The sequence below is a fragment of the Oncorhynchus tshawytscha genome, linkage group LG06, assembly GCF_018296145.1.
Source record: "Oncorhynchus tshawytscha isolate Ot180627B linkage group LG06, Otsh_v2.0, whole genome shotgun sequence".
In the NCBI taxonomy this organism is placed as follows: domain Eukaryota; kingdom Metazoa; phylum Chordata; class Actinopteri; order Salmoniformes; family Salmonidae; genus Oncorhynchus; species Oncorhynchus tshawytscha.
The window spans coordinates 57,224,189-57,240,225 of record NC_056434.1 but is presented as its reverse complement, the minus strand read 5'-3'; the positions used below and the strand labels follow the sequence as shown (position 1 = coordinate 57,240,225).

General features: G+C 45.2%; 1 protein-coding gene across 7 annotated transcripts in view; it reads left to right on the top strand.

Moving 5' to 3' along the window:
* Positions 1-16,037, top strand: part of LOC112252744 (actin-binding LIM protein 1) — a 146,885-nt gene that overhangs the window by 108,721 nt on the left and 22,127 nt on the right. For 4 of the 7 annotated variants that reach the window (XM_042323431.1, XM_024424266.2, XM_042323432.1 and 1 more), the window contains exons 7-13: positions 4,503-4,590; positions 4,804-4,868; positions 8,287-8,364; positions 9,292-9,450; positions 9,761-9,805; positions 9,911-9,946; positions 10,241-10,367. In XM_042323431.1, coding sequence (XP_042179365.1) covers positions 4,503-4,590; positions 4,804-4,868; positions 8,287-8,364; positions 9,292-9,450; positions 9,761-9,805; positions 9,911-9,946; positions 10,241-10,367 — 598 coding nt within the window. Of the gene's footprint in view, positions 1-4,502; positions 4,591-4,803; positions 4,869-5,541; positions 5,587-8,286; positions 8,365-9,291; positions 9,451-9,760; positions 9,806-9,910; positions 9,947-10,240; positions 10,368-16,037 lie in introns of all 7 variants that reach the window. The other 3 variants (XM_042323428.1, XM_024424265.2, XM_042323430.1) reach the window with 1 other exon arrangement.

Below are 16,037 nucleotides of genomic sequence, written 5' to 3'. Positions count from 1 at the left end.
CAACCACAGGGCTCTCCAGAGGGTGGTGAGGTCTGCACAACGCACCACCGGGAGCAGGATGTCATAGGAAGGCCAAAAAGATAATCAAGGACAACAACCAAGATGGCGTAGCAGTCGGACGTGTGTTTTTGTCTCGTCCTGCCACGTGTAGAAATTGTTTTCTTCGTATATATTTCGTATATATTTTAATCTCACTTTACATCTACGGACTGAATATACTCTCCTGCAACCCGCCTCTCCCGATGTGGTACGGATCTGCAATTTTTATACTATAGAACCGGAACCCCCTTCTGAAGCTAGCCAGCTAACTAGCTACCAGCCAGTCTGAATAACGCGATATCAACCCAGAGCATATCTTTTTCTCCACCACATCTCCGGATTCCTACTGCAAGCTCTGAACCTTTACACCGGATCATCGCAGCTAGCTAGCTGCTCTCCAAGTGGCTACTCCTGGCTAACGTCTCTGTCCTGAAGCAAGCACCGGTTAGCCTGGAGCTAGCCTGGAGCTAGGCCCATCTCCCAACTAGCCAAAGAGGTCCACCAGCCAATTCTTGGGCTACAATACCTCTGTTGCCAATTGGCTGGTCTGCCGACGTAACCGTCCAAGGTGGTTTCAACAGGCTCTTCCGTTGCGACGTCGCTGGATGCCCATCTGCTATCCCCAGCCCGCTAGCTGTCTCCAGCTCGCCTAGCTTAGCAGTGACTACGGAATTGGCTCCCTGACTCATCTAGTGCTACTCATTGAACCATATGATAACTCGGCAACACATGCCTCTCACTAATATGCCTTGTCTATTGCTGTTTTGGTTAGTGTTTATTGTCTTGTTTCACTGTGAGCCCCTAGCCCTGCCAAATATGCCCTTTTGTTCCACCCTCCACACATGCGATGACCTCACCTGGCTTAACTGGTGCCTCTAGAGACAAAACCTCTCTCATCATCACTCGATGCCTAGGTTTACCTCCACTGTACTCACATCTTACCATACCTTGTGCCTACATACATTATGCCTTGAATCTATTCTCCTATGCCCAGAAATCTGCTCCTTTTACTCTCTGTTCCGAATGCACTAGACAACCAGTTCTTATAGCCTTTAGAGGTACCCTTATCCTACTCCTCCTCTGTTCCTCTGGTGATGTAAAGGTTAACCCAGGCCCTGCAGCCCCCTGCACCATTCCCATTCCCCAGGATCTCTCTTTTGTTGACTTCTGTAAAAGTAAAAGCCTTGGTTTCATGCATGTTAACATTAGAAGCCCCCTCTCTAAGTTTGTTTTATTCACTGCTTTAGCACTCTCCGCCAACCCTGGTGTCCTAGCCATGTCAGAATCATGACATAGGAAGTCCACCAAAAATCCTGAAATTTCCATCCCTAACTATAACATCTTCCGACAAGATAGAGCTGCCAAAGGGGGCAGAGTTGCAATACTGCAGAGATGGCCTGCAGAGTTCTGTCATACTATCCAGGTCTGTGCCCAAACAATTCGAGCTTCTGCTTTTAGAAATCCACCTTTCCAGAAACAAGTCTCTCACCGTTGTCGCTTGTTATAAACCCCCTTCAGCCCCCATCTGTGCCCTGGACACCATATGTGAATTGATTGCCCCCCATCTATCTTCATCGATCGTACTGTTAGGTGACCTAAACTGGGATATGCTTAACACCCCGGCCGTCCTACAATCTAAGCTAGATGCCCTTAATCTAACACAAATTATTAAGGAACCCACCAGGTAAACCCTAAATCTGTAACCATGGGCACCCTCTTAGATATCATCCTAATCAACTTGCCCTCTAAATATACCTCTGCTGTTTTCAACCAAGATCTCAGCGATCACTGCCTCATTGCCTGCATCCGTAACTGGTCTGCGGTCAAACGACCACCCCTCATCACTGTCAAACACTCCCTAAAACACTTCAGCAAGCAGGCCTTTCTAATAAACCTGGCCCGGGTATCATGGAAGGATATTGACCTCATCCCATCAGTAGAGGATGCCTGGTTGCTCTTTAAAAGTGCTTTCTTAGCCCTTGGTTCACCCCAGACTTGACTGCCCTTGACCAACACAAAAGCATCCCCGCGATATGCAACTTTTCAGTGAAGTCAGGAACCATTAGACTCAGTCAGTTAAGAGAGCCAAGGCTAGCTTTTTCAAACAGAAATTTGCATCCGGTAGCACTATTTATAAAAAGTTTTGGGACACTGTAAAGTCCATAGAGAATAAGAGCACCTCCTCCCAGCTGCCCACTGCACTGAGGCTAGGAAACACTGTCACCACCGATAAATCTACGATAACAGATAATTTCAACAAGCATTTTTCTATGGCTGGCCATGCTTTTCTCCTGGTTACCCCTACCCCGGCCAACAGCTCAGCACCTCCTGCAGCAACTTGCCCAACACTCTGTTAATCACTGCATACTTATCACATGACTCAATAGCCTTGGTTTCTCAAATGACTGCCTCGCCTGGTTCACCAACTACTTCTTAGATAGAGTTCAGTGTGTCAAATCGGAGGGCATTTTGTCCGGACCTCTGGCAGTCTCTGTGGGGGTGCCACAGGGTTCAATTCTCGGGCCGACTCTTTTCTCTGTATATATCAATGATGACACTCTTGCTGCTGGTGATTTTCTGATCCACCTCTACGCAGACGACACCATTCTGTATACATCTGGTCCTTCTTTGGACACTGTGTTAACAAACCTCCAAACGAGCTTCAATGCCATACAGCACTCCTTCTGTGGCCTCCAACTGCTTTTAAATGCAAGTAAAACTAAATGCATGCTCTTCAATCAATTGCTGCCCTCACCCGCCCACCCAACTAGCATCACTACTCTGGATGGTTCTGACTTAGAATATGTGAACAACTACAAATACCTAGGTGTCTGGTTAGACTGTGACCTCTCCTTCCAGACTCATATCAAGCATCTCCAATACAAAATTAAATCTAGAATCGGCTTCCTATTTCGCAAAACAAAGCCTCCTTCACTTATGCTGCCTAACATACCCTCGTAAAACTGACTATCCTACCGATCCTTGACTTTGGCGATGTCATTTACAAAATAGCCTTCAACACCCTACTCATACTAACTGGATGTGGTCTATCACAGTGCCATCCATTTTGTCACCAAAGCCCCATATACTACCCACCACTGCGACCTCTATGCTCTCGTTGGCTGGCCCTCACTACATATTTGTCGACAAACCCACTGGCCATCTATAAGTCTTTGCTAGATAAAGCCCCACCTTATCTCAGCGCACTTGTCACCATAGCAACACCCATTCGTAGCACGCGCTCAAGCAAGTATATTTCACTGGTCATCCCCAAAGCCAACACTTCCTTTGGCCGCCTTTCCTTCCAGTTCTCTGATGCCAATGACTGGAACGAATTGCAAAAATCAATGAAGCTGGAGTCTTATATTTCTCTCTTTAACTTTAAGCATCAGCTGTCAGAGCAGTTTACCGATCACTGCGCCTTTACACAGCCAATCTGTAAATAACACACCCAACTACCTCATCCCCATATTGTTATTTATACTCTACACTCTTTTGCACCCCAGTATCTCTACTTGCACATCATCATCTGCACATCTAGCACTTCAGTGTTAATGCTAAATTGTAATTATTTCGCGTCTATGGCCTATTTATTGCCTTACCTCCCTAATCTTCTAGATTTACACACGCTGTACTTCGATTTTTCTGTTATGTTTTTGACTGTACGTTTGTTTATGGGTAACTCTGTGTTGTTTGTGTCGCACTGCTTTGCTTTATCTTAGCCAGGTCGCAGTTGTAAATGAGAACTTGTTCTCAACTGGCCTACCTGGTTAAATAAAGGTGAAATACATTTAAAAATCAAATAAAACCACCTGAGCCACTGCCTGTTCAGACCGCTACCATTCAGAAGGCGAGGTCAGTACAGGTGCATCAAAGCTGTGACCGAGAAACTGAAAAACAGCTTCTATCTCAAGGCCATCACTGTTAAACAGCCACCACTAACAAAGAGAGGCTGCTGCCTACTTACAGACTCAAATCATTGGCCACTTTAATAAATAGATCACTAGTCACTTTAAATAATGCCACTTTAATAATGTTTACATATCTTACATTACTCATCTCATATGTATTGTATTTTATACCATCTATTGCAACTTGGCCAACTCGGCCATCGCTCATACATATAAGAACAAGCATTTCGCTACACTCGCATTAACATCTGCTACCATGTGTATGTGACCAATAACATTTGATTTGATTTGAGCCACGGTATGCTACTCATTATGTAAGAAAGCATATTGTGTTAAACTCAATTGGATTCTCCTGAGGGCAGAAGGTAGCCTAGCGGTTAAGAGAGTTGGGCCAGCAAGGTCACTAGTTTGAATCCCCGGGTCGACTTGGTGAAACATCTGCTGATGTGCCCTTGAATAAGGCACTTAACTGTAATTTCTTCTGTCAGTAGCTCTGGATAATAGTGTCTGCTAAAGGACTAAAATGTCAATTATATATCTGTGTGTTTCCAGGCAGGGGACAAACACTACCACCCCAGCTGTGCACGATGCAGCAGGTGCAACCAGATGTTCACAGAAGGAGAAGAGATGTACCTGCAAGGTGAGTAGCTAGATGGGCTGAAGTTATACCTGGAGCATTTTACGGGTTATTACGGTATAGCTGGGTTGGTTTAGCATGGTCCCTGATCTGCTGTATTGCCAACTCTTAGGTTTGATCATAAATGTTGGCAAGAGAGCACAAACAGATCTGGAACCAGGTTACGTTTGGTTGTCTTTGTTCTCTAATACCATCTGTCTCTGTTCTCTTCCACAGGATCAACAGTGTGGCACCCTGGCTGTAAGAACACAACCAGAACAGAGGAAAGACATAGGGAACGGGTAGGAAATACATCTGCCCATTAACTACCTCTTGTACCTTGACATTTTTTGCACTGTGCAAGTGTCTCTTCTGTCAGCCACTCCTAATTTGCCCCCTATATCCCGTCCCCTTGGCCCTAAACCTGTTTGCAGATTTGTAAGGTGGAAATAATAAGGTGGAAAATCCACCACTACACTGCTTATACCTACCCAGACACCACAGATCTGAAAACATCAAAGGGTTAGAGCCAAAGAGAAGGGATAGGGAGTGATCATTCAGTGATCACACAGACACCTACGGTATGCCTCTCTCCCCCTTTAATCCTATGTCTACCGGTGTATGTAGTGTGTGAGTATCCTTTGCTCTGTCTGTGGTGGTTGTGTGCGTGTGACCTGCAGGTTTTGGGTCAATTCCATTTCAATTCAGTCAATTCAGAAAGTAAGCAGACATTTTCTCATTGGAAAGACTTGATAAAAAAACATAAATGTTCTCATTGGAAAGCATTGAGAAAAAATGTACTTGGAATTAAAATGCCAGTTTACTTCCAGAATTGACTGAATTGAAATGGGATTGACCCCAACCTTGGTGAACTGTGATCTGGCCAGCTGAATGGGCTCCATCTAAGTCAGGTTGGAGATCCCATGTGTGTGTGACTTCCTGTGAATCCCCCCTCTCCCTTCCCTTCCTCCACAGCTGTTGCCTCCGTCACTATTACTCCTCCACAAAACAGAAAGGCAGGTACTGTATTCGCTATTGACTATGCGATGGCATCATCCTGTGTTACTTTCACCACGATGTTGCATAGGTCATAGGACATGATGCTCTGTGTGCTGCTCCCTGCTGGAGCCAGCCTGCAGTGTTAAAATGCTACACACATTTGCACATTACATCTCATACACCTGTATCGCCCTCATGTAGAAGGAGCATGGGCTAAAGACAGAGACATATTTGAGGAGTAGACATGAACAGTGTTCAAATTATACATTGACTCTTGTGGATACCCAATGGCTCTTGCGGGCATCCAATTTGTTGTGGGGGTGCCCAGTCCACTTGTAATTCGGACCATGCAAATAAATATCAAACAATAAATTAATGGTTGTTTTCACCCAAACTACTCTTTAAAAATACCCAATTTAAGGCTTCCCGAGTGGCGCAACGGTCTAATGCACTGCATGAGGCGGCGCACAATTGGCCAGGCATCGTCTGGGTTAAGGGAGGGTTTCACCGGCCAGGATGTCCTTGTCCCATCATGCTCTAGTGACTCCTGTGGCGGGCCGGGCGCATGCACGCCGACAAAGTCGCAAGGTGTACGGTGTTTTCTCCGACACATTGGTGCAGCTAGCTTCTGGGTTAAGTGAGCAGTGTGTCAAGAAGCAGTGGGGTCGTGTTTCGGAGGACGTATGGCTCTTCACCTTCTCCTCTCCCAAGTCCGTACAGGAGTTGCAGCGATGGGACAAGACTGTAACTACCAATTGGGGAGAAAAAGGGGTAAAAAGACCCCATTTATAGTAACCATGTGGTTGTGAAAACATGATTCATGTCAATGGCTGCATTCAATCAGTACATGAATTCAGGACTGTTGTTTCCATCTGAATTCTGCATTTCCCATTAGAAGGCATGTGATATTTACAGTATTAAGGACATTACTAATGCTCTCATTCACTTTGCAAGAGGCAAATTATTGATGACATTGCGAGATTATGTGTTTGTATTTTATTTAAAGATTTAATCTACTTGTCATATGAGGTGTGACAATGTGGGGCATTTAGAGCGCTGGGCCAGTACCAGAAAGGTCATTGGTTCGAATTCCCGAGCCAACAAGGTAAACAATCTGTCAATGTGCACTTGAGCAAGATACTTAATCCTAATTTGCTACAGGAGTGCCGTACTACTATGGCTGACCCTGTAAAACAACACATTTCACTGCACGTAGTATCTGTTGTATGTGACAATAAAGCATCTTCTCATGGAATTTCTAAATCAAAGTCAGGTGTTGAACTAGGTGTCTTTTCCCCTCCTGTTGATGACGCAGTAATTGAGTTGACAACACTATATATACAAAAATATGAGGACACCTGTTCCAATTAGTGGATTCGGCTATTTCAGCCACACCAGTTGTTGACAGGTATAAAAAATCAAGCAAACAGCCCTGCCTCTCCATAGACAAACATTGGCAGTAGAATGGCCTTACTGAAGAGCTCAGTGACTGGTAGGCCAGACAAGCTCACAGAACGTGACTAGCGATTGCTGAAGCGTGTAGTGTGTAAAAATCGTCCGTCCTCGGTTGCAACACTCACTACCGAGTTCCAAACGTCCTCTGGAAGCAATGTCAGAACTGTTTTTCGGGAGCTTCATGAAATGGGTTTCCATGGCCGAGCAGCTGCACACAAGAGTAAGATCACAATGCGAAGCAACGGCTGGACTGGTGTGAAGCTCGCCACCACTGGACTTTGGAGCAGTGGAAATGCATTCTCTGGAGTGATGACTCCCGCTACACCATCTGGCAGTCTGATGGAAGAACCTGGGTTTGGCGGATGCCAGGAAAACGTCACCTGCCCGAATGCATAGTGCCAACTGTAAAGTTTGATGGAGGAGGAATAGTCTGGGGCTGTTTTTCATGGTTCGAGCTAGGCCCCTTAATTCCGGTGAAGGGAAATCTGAACGTTACAGCATCCAATGACATTCTAGACAATTCTGTGCTTCCAACTTTGTGGCATCAGTTTGGGGAAGGCCCTTTCCTGTTTCAGCACGACAATGCCCCCATACACAAGCGAGGTCCATACATAAATTATTTGTTGAAATTGATGTGGAAGAACTTGACTGGTCTGCAAGGAGCCCTGACCTCAACCCCATCTAACAACTTTGGGATAAATTGGAACGCTGACTGCGAGCCAGGCCTAATTGCCCAACTTCAGTGACCTACCTCACTAATGCTCTTATCACTGAATGGAAGCAAGTCCCCGCCTCAATGTTCCAACATCTAGTGGAAAGCCTTCTCAGAAGAGTGGAGGCTGTTATAGCACCAAAGCGGGGACCGACTCCATCTTAATGCCCATGATTTTGGAATGAGATGTTCGACCAGCAGGTGTCCACATACTATTGGTCATGTATTGTATTTCACTCATCATTTGCAATGGGGGCAAACATAATGCTGTAGCAACTTGAACCCAACACCTAGCAACCTCGTCAAGAGGTTAGGATCTCTTGGTGTAACAGTAAGAGATACAAACAGGTGTCACTGGACCCGTGTTTGAGTCCTGGTTGGGGCTGTCCCTTGAATTTCCTGCAATGCCGATTGAAAAAGGATGAGATGACATGAGCCAACTGAAAGATAACTAAAAGCTAGCCCAGAGATGTCCTTGAACTTGCACCGAGAGATGTTGTCTTGACATATCCCATTTCTGTTCAATAATGTAACCAACAGTTCTCCTCTTGCAGCCTTCGAGGTCGTCGTCCGAGAGTATCTGTTCCAGACCTGGTTCAAGCATACCTGGCTCACCGGGTCATACCATATATGTGAGTTATATCTACCGTATATCTTGCCTGGCGACTCACATTCAATTTTTCCACTGCTCTGCTGCATACTTTAGTCTGAGACTACTATCATTGAAGTAGTTTGTGGTGAGGAGGGGCACGAGGGGTGTTGTACAAAACAAAGTAATCAGCGATTGGATGGTCTCTAACCAATCAGAGTATTAAAGCAAATGATGAATTTTAAAACCGGACCCTTTACCCACATGTGTTCTGGCTCTGGCCCAACCAGAGTGTGCTTCGCATTCGGTGAAGGTTCGGGGAGGTACTAAAATCCAGACTCATTGCGGAGAATAAACTAATCTCTATGGGCGTGGCATAGCGTTTGGCCAGAACAGGGAGTCTGGGGAGCCAGGCAAACATACATCTACCTTCACACACGTACTAGGCTGGATGTGCTGCTTCTATTTTTATAATTTAGGCCACTTCTCCCCTAACGAAGCTTAAAATAAATTGTGACTCCCTGTGTAAACTTTGTCTTACTCCTTTATCATACCGGTACATAGATTTTCTGTTTCCCCTTACATTGTTCATGTTGCTGTTCCCTTACTGCCAATCCTTACTTCATGTAAAACAGAAGCGGCCCTAGGCTTATCAGACTCCCTAATAGTTATTCTATAGATCATTGCAAATTGATTGTAACTTTCCCAAAATTCCCAGGTATTCCACAAATCCTGGTTGGAAGATCCAGTCAAGAGGGAATAGGCAGCAAATCTGTAAAACCTCCAAATGGGATTTCTGGAAAACCTAAGAATTTGGGGAAAGTTCAAGGAATTTTGCAACCCTACTGACCACAAATACTTGCTAGTGTTAACCTGTCTCGGTTGATGTTTGCTTTTAGTTGTGTATAACCTCTCTCGCTCTGTCTCTATGTATGTGTCGATCTGTCTGTCTGTCTGTCTGTGTCCCTAGGCAAAAGTAGACAATGAGATCCTTGATTACAGGGACCTAGCCGCCATTCCCAAAGTCAAAGCCATTTATGACATAGAGCACCCTGATCTGATTACCTATGAGCCTTTGTACACCATGTCCCTGGATGAGAGGGAGGAGAGGAGGGAGAGTGTGGGAGAGGTAATTAGAATGCAACCATGCATGAACGTCTGTGTGTGTTTGCATGCGTGTGTGTGTGTGACGCATCATGTAAAAATGAATGAGCCTGCATTCTGAAGTTACAATCGGTGCTGGGTAAGTATTTGTTTGAAAGAAAACGTCTGTGATGCATAAATCATACAATCTTAAGTCATCTTTCTTCCATCTTTCCACCCTGGAAAGTATGTCTGTTGTTGCAGGGTGGAAGGCTGACACTTTTAGTGCATTTCATGTTTAGTCTAGTGTAAATCCTTTCACATTCAGTTTGCTGAGTCACCTTCTGTGTCCACAGCTCCATACTGCGAGAAGGGAGCGTTCCTCCATGCCAGACGACAAGGTAAGGCACCCAATTATTATCATTGGTGGTACATGGTTTTTGTGTGTCTGTTCTTACAGTAGGGTAACGTTGGATGTTGATATTAATAAATGTTTTATTTTTCAGTCCTCAAGAAACATGTCACCTACACCGTCTGCTGAGGTGAGTGCCTGTGTCAAGACAGTCAGTGGTTTGATTTATATTAATCTTTACTTGACAGTGGGACAGTGGCTACGATGTAATTCCATCTGCTTCAAAAACAAAACTTGAAAGTAAAAAAGAGAACACTGTATCTCAGTAACGGATTACACCATAATACTCTTGTTTAGCGTTCAGGAGGAATAGAATAGAATAACTTAATTGTGTTGCAGAGAGACAGCTTTTGTGGCTGATAATGAAGAGAAGCTCCTTGGATTGATAGTTTGGCAGGTGAGGTCACTGTGTTGTCCCTGTTAGGGCTGCTATGACATGAGGGAACGCATCCTCCAGAGGTCCACCAGTCAGGGTTCTATCGGATCACACGTCTACAATCGCAATAGTTACACCCCGTTGTCACGCTCACCGCAGCATTTTCACAGACCAGGTGAGTGTGCGTGTGTGTGTGTTTGTCTGTGTAGTTGTGTGTATGTATGTGTGCGTGTGTGCGAGCATGTGTGATTTGTATTGTTACTCTTTACAGGTTGCACAGGAGAAAGAATTGAAAATAGTCTGATAAATATAGTACTGACTCTCTCCACTATTCCCTTGCGATTTTGACAAGAACACAATACCACTTGTTCACAACTCACAGGAGTAACATTCATGCCTGTCACTCTTTCTTAAACCCACCGTAATCTTAACTCCCCACTGCAGCTGCTCTGTTGCTGTCCTCTTTTATCTTTACTCTTCACATCTTCACTGACCACCCTGGTAACACTACAAACTTGAATGAATATTCCTTATAAATACTTTAAATGTAAAATAATTGAATAATGAAATATTTATTTATTATTAATGTACAGTGGCTTGCGAAAGTATTCACCCCTCTTGGCACCCCTCTTGGCACCTCTATATTCACCCCTATTTTCCTACCTGGAATTAAAATACATTTTTTGGGCGTTGGGATCATTTGATTTACACAACATGCCTACCTATTCACCCCCCCTCTCTTGGGGTGTGTCTCTGTAAGCTTGGCACATCTAGCCTCTGGGATTTTTTCCCATTCTTCAAGGCAAAACTGCTCCAGCTCCTTCAAGTCGGATGGGTTCCGCTGGTGTACAGAAATATTTAAGTCATACCACCGATTCTCAATTGGATTGAGGTCTGGGATTTGACGAAGCCATTCCAAGACTTTTAAATGTTTCCCCTTAAACCACTCAACTTTGTACTTCCGGCGCCGACAGAGATGGCCGCCTCGCTTCGCGTTCCTAGGAAACTATGCAGTTTTTTGTTTTTTTACGTGTTATTTCTTACACTAGTACCCCAGGTCATCTTAGGTTTCTTTACATACAGCCGACAAGAACTACTGAATATAAGATCAGCGTCAACTCACCATCAGTACGACCAAGAATATGTTTTTCGCGACGCAGATCCTGTGTTCTGCCTTACAACCAGTGTAACCGAGTGGATCACATGCAGCGACAAAAAAAAAAAAAACGACTCAGAAAAAGAGGGAAACGAAGCGGTCTTCTGGTCAGACTCCGGAGACGGGCACATCGTGCACCACTCCCTAGCATTCTTCTTGCCAATGTCCAGTCTCTTGACAACAAGGTTGATGAAATCCGAGCAAGGGTAGCATTCCAGAGGGACATCAGAGACTGTAACGTTCTCTGCTTCACGGAAACATGGCTAACTGGAGAGACGCAATCCGAAGCGGTGCAGCCAGCGGGTTTCTCCACGCATCGCGCCGACAGAAACAAACATCTTTCTGGTAAGAAGAGGGGCGGGGGCGTATGTCTTATGGCCAACGTGACATGGTGTGATGAAAGAAACATACAGGAACTCAAATCCTTCTGTTCACCTGATTTAGAATTCCTCACAATCAAATGTAGACCGCATTATCTACCAAGAGAATTCTCTTCGATTATAATCACAGCCGTATATATCCCCCAAGCAGACACATCGATGGCTCTGAACAAACTTTATTTAACTCTCTGCAAACTGGAAACGATTTATCCGGAGGCTGCATTCATTGTAGCTGGGGATTTTAACAAGGCTAATCTGAAAACAAGACTCCCTAAATTTTATCAGCATATCGATTGCGCAACCAGGGGTGGAAAGACCCTGGATCATTGTTACTCTAACTTCCGCGACGCATATAAGGCCCTGCCCCGCCCCCTTTCGGAAAAGCTGACCACGACTCCATTTTGTAGATCCCTGCCTACAGACAGAAACTAAAACAAGAAGCTCCCACGCTGAGGTCTGTCCAACGCTGGTCCGACCAAGCTGACTCCACACTCCAAGACTGCTTCCATCACGTGGACTGGGAGATGTTTCGTATTGCGTCAGACAACAACATTGACGAATACGCTGATACGGTGTGCGAGTTCATTAGAACTTGCGTTGAAGATGTCGTTCCCATAGCAACGATTAAAACATTCCCTAACCAGAAACCGTGGATTGATGGCAGCATTCGTGTGAAACTGAAGGCACGAACCACTGCTTTTAATCAGGGCAAGGTGTCTGGTAACATGGCTGAATACAAACAGTGCAGCTATTCCCTCCGCAAGGCTATCAAACAAGCTAAGCGCCAGTACAGAGACAAAGTAGAATCTCAATTCAACGGCTCAGACACAAGAGGTATGTGGCAGGGTCTACAGTCAATCACGGACTACAGGAAGAAACCCAGCCCAGTCACGGACCAGGATGTCTTGCTCCCAGGCAGACTAAATAACTTTTTTGCCCGCTTTGAGGACAATACAGTGCCACTGACACGGCCTGCAACGGAAACATGCGGTCTCTCCTTCACTGCAGCCGAAGTGAGTAAGACATTTAAACGTGTTAACCCTCGCAAGGCTGCAGGCCCAGACGGCATCCCCAGCCGCGCCCTCAGAGCATGCGCAGACCAGCTGGCCGGTGTGTTTACGGACATATTCAATCAATCCCTATACCAGTCTGCTGTTCCCACATGCTTCAAGAGGGCCACCATTGTTCCTGTTCCCAAGAAAGCTAAGGTAACTGAGCTAAACGACTACCGCCCGTAGCACTCACATCCGTCATCATGAAGTGCTTTGAGAGACTAGTCAAGGACCATATCACCTCCACCCTACCTGACACCCTTGACCCACTCCAATTTGCTTACCGCCCAAATAGGTCCACAGACGATGCAATCTCAACCACACTGCACACTGCCCTAACCCATCTGGACAAGAGGAATACCTATGTGAGAATGCTGTTCATCGACTACAGCTCGGCATTCAACACCATAGTACCCTCCAAGCTCGTCATCAAGCTCGAGACCCTGGGTCTCGACCCCGCCCTGTGCAACTGGGTACTGGACTTCCTGACGGGCCGCCCCCAGGTGGTGAGGGTAGGCAACAACATCTCCTCCCCGCTGATCCTCAACACTGGGGCCCCACAAGGGTGCGTTCTGAGCCCTCTCCTGTACTCCCTGTTCACCCACGACTGCGTGGCCATGCACACCTCCAACTCAATCATCAAGTTTGCGGACGACACAACAGTGGTAGGCTTGATTACCAACAACGACGAGACGGCCTACAGGGAGGAGGTGAGGGCCCTCGGAGTGTGGTGTCAGAAAATATCCTCACACTCAACGTCAACAAAACTAAGGAGATGATTGTGGACTTCAGGAAACAGCAGAGGGAACACCCCCATCCACATTGATGGAACAGTAGTGGAGAGGGTAGCAAGTTTTAAGTTCCTCGGCATACACATCACAGACAAACTGAATTGGTCCACTCACACAGACAGCATCGTGAGGAAGGCGCAGCAGCGCCTCTTCAACCTCAGGAGGCTGAAGAAATTCGGCTTGTCACCAAAAGCACTCACAAACTTCTACAGATGCACAATCGAGAGCATCCTGGCGGGCTGTATCACCGCCTGGTATGGCAACTGCACCGCCCTTAACCGTAAGGCTCTCCAGAGGGTAGTGAGGTCTGCACAACGCATCACCGGGGGCAAACTACCTGCCCTCCAGGACACCTACACCACCCGATGCTACAGGAAGGCCATAAAGATCATCAAGGACATCAACCACCCGAGCCACTGCCTGTTCACCCCGCTGCCATCCAGAAGGCGAGGTCAGTACAGGTGCATCAAAGCTGGGACCGAGAGACTGAAAAACAGCTTCTATCTCAAGGCCATCAGACTGTTAAACAGCCACCACTAACATTGAGTGGCTACTGCCAACACACTGTCAATGACACTGACTCTACTCCAGCCACTTTAATCATGGGAATCGATGGGAAATGATGTAAATATATCACTAGCCACTTTAAACAATGCTACCTTATATAATGTTACTTACCCTACATTGTTCATCTCATATGCATACGTTGATACTGTACTCTATATCATCGACTGCATCCTTATGTAATACATGTATCACTAGCCACTTTAACTATGCCACTTGGTTTACATACTTATCTCATATGTATATACTGTACTCGATATCATCTACTGTATCTTGCCTATGCTGCTCTGTACCATCACTCATTCATATATCCTTATGTACATATTCTTTATCCCCTTACACTGTGTATGACAGTAGTTTTTTTTGGAATTGTTAGTTAGATTACTTGCTCGTTATTACTGCATTGTCGGAACTAGAAGCACAAGCATTTCGCTACACTCGCATTAACATCTGCTAACCATGTGTATGTGACAAATAAAATTTGATTTGATTTGATTTGATTTGATTTGAAGTGTTGCTTTAGCAGTATGCTTAGGGTCATTGTCCTGCTGGAAGGTGAACCTCCGTCCCAGTCTCAAATCTCTGGAAGACTGAAACAGGTTTCCCTCAAGAATTTCCCTGTATTTAGCGCCATCCATCATTCCTTCAATTCTGACCAGTGACCAATGCTTCACTGTGGGGATGGTGTTCTCGTGGTGATGTGTTGGGTCTGTGCCAGACATAGCATTTTCCTTGATGGCCAAAATGCTCAATTTTAGTCTCATCTGACCAGAGTACCTTCTTCCATATGTTTGGGGAGTCTCCCACATGCCTTTTGGCGAACACCAAACGTGTTTGCTTATTTATTTATTTAAACAATGGCTTTTTCTTCTGGCCACTCTTCTGTAAAGACCAGCTCTGTGGAGTGTACGGCTTAAAGTGGTCCTATGGACAGATACTCCAATCTCCGCTGTGGTGGTTTGCAGCTCCTTCAGGGTTATCTTTGGTCTCTTTGTTGCCTCTCTGATTAATGCTCTCCTTGACTGGTCCGTGAGTTTTGGTGGGTGGCCCTCTCTTGGCACGTTTGCTGTGGTGCCATATTCTTTCATTTTTTTTATAATGGATTTAATGGTGCTCCGTGGGATGTTCAAAGTTTCTCATATTTTTTTATTACCCATCCCTGATCTGTACTTCTCCACAACTTTGTCCCTGACCTATTTGGAGAGCTCCTTGGTCTTCATGGTGCCACTTGCTTGGTGGTGCCCCTTGCATAGTGTTGTTGCTGACTCTGGGGCCTTTCGGAACTGAGGAAAATATACTGAGATCATGTGACACTTAGATTGCACACAGGTGGACTATTTTTAACTAATTATGTGACTTCTGAAGGTAATTAGTTGTACCAGATCTTATTTAGGGACTTCATAGCAAAAGGGGTGAATACATATACGCACCACTTTTCTATTTTTTATTTCTTTAAATTTTTTTAAACAACTTATTTTTTTCATTTCTCTTCACCAATTTGGACTATTTTGTGTATGTCCATTAATGCAACAAAATAGGAAAAACGCCAAGGGGGATGAATACTTTTGCAAGCCTCTGTATATATAGTTTATAGTTTATTAATGCAATTCATATACACACCGTTTTTTCATTTGAAGGTGCATCTCGTAATACACTTTTTCTTATTCCTTATCCCTATCTCCTTCAAATAGTTTTTCCTCCAAGTTTGTTGTTTTCTAGTTTTTACATGATTCCGATTATCTCCCCCTTCTTTTCGTTCACCCTCTCTCACCTCCCCCTCTCTCCCTTCCTAACTGTGGTGGTGGTGTCCACTGGGACTGTTTCCTCTCTCACCTTTCTTCCACATCTTCCCTCTCTCCCTGCCTCCCTCCCTGTCTTTATCTGTGATGGTATGTCTACTGA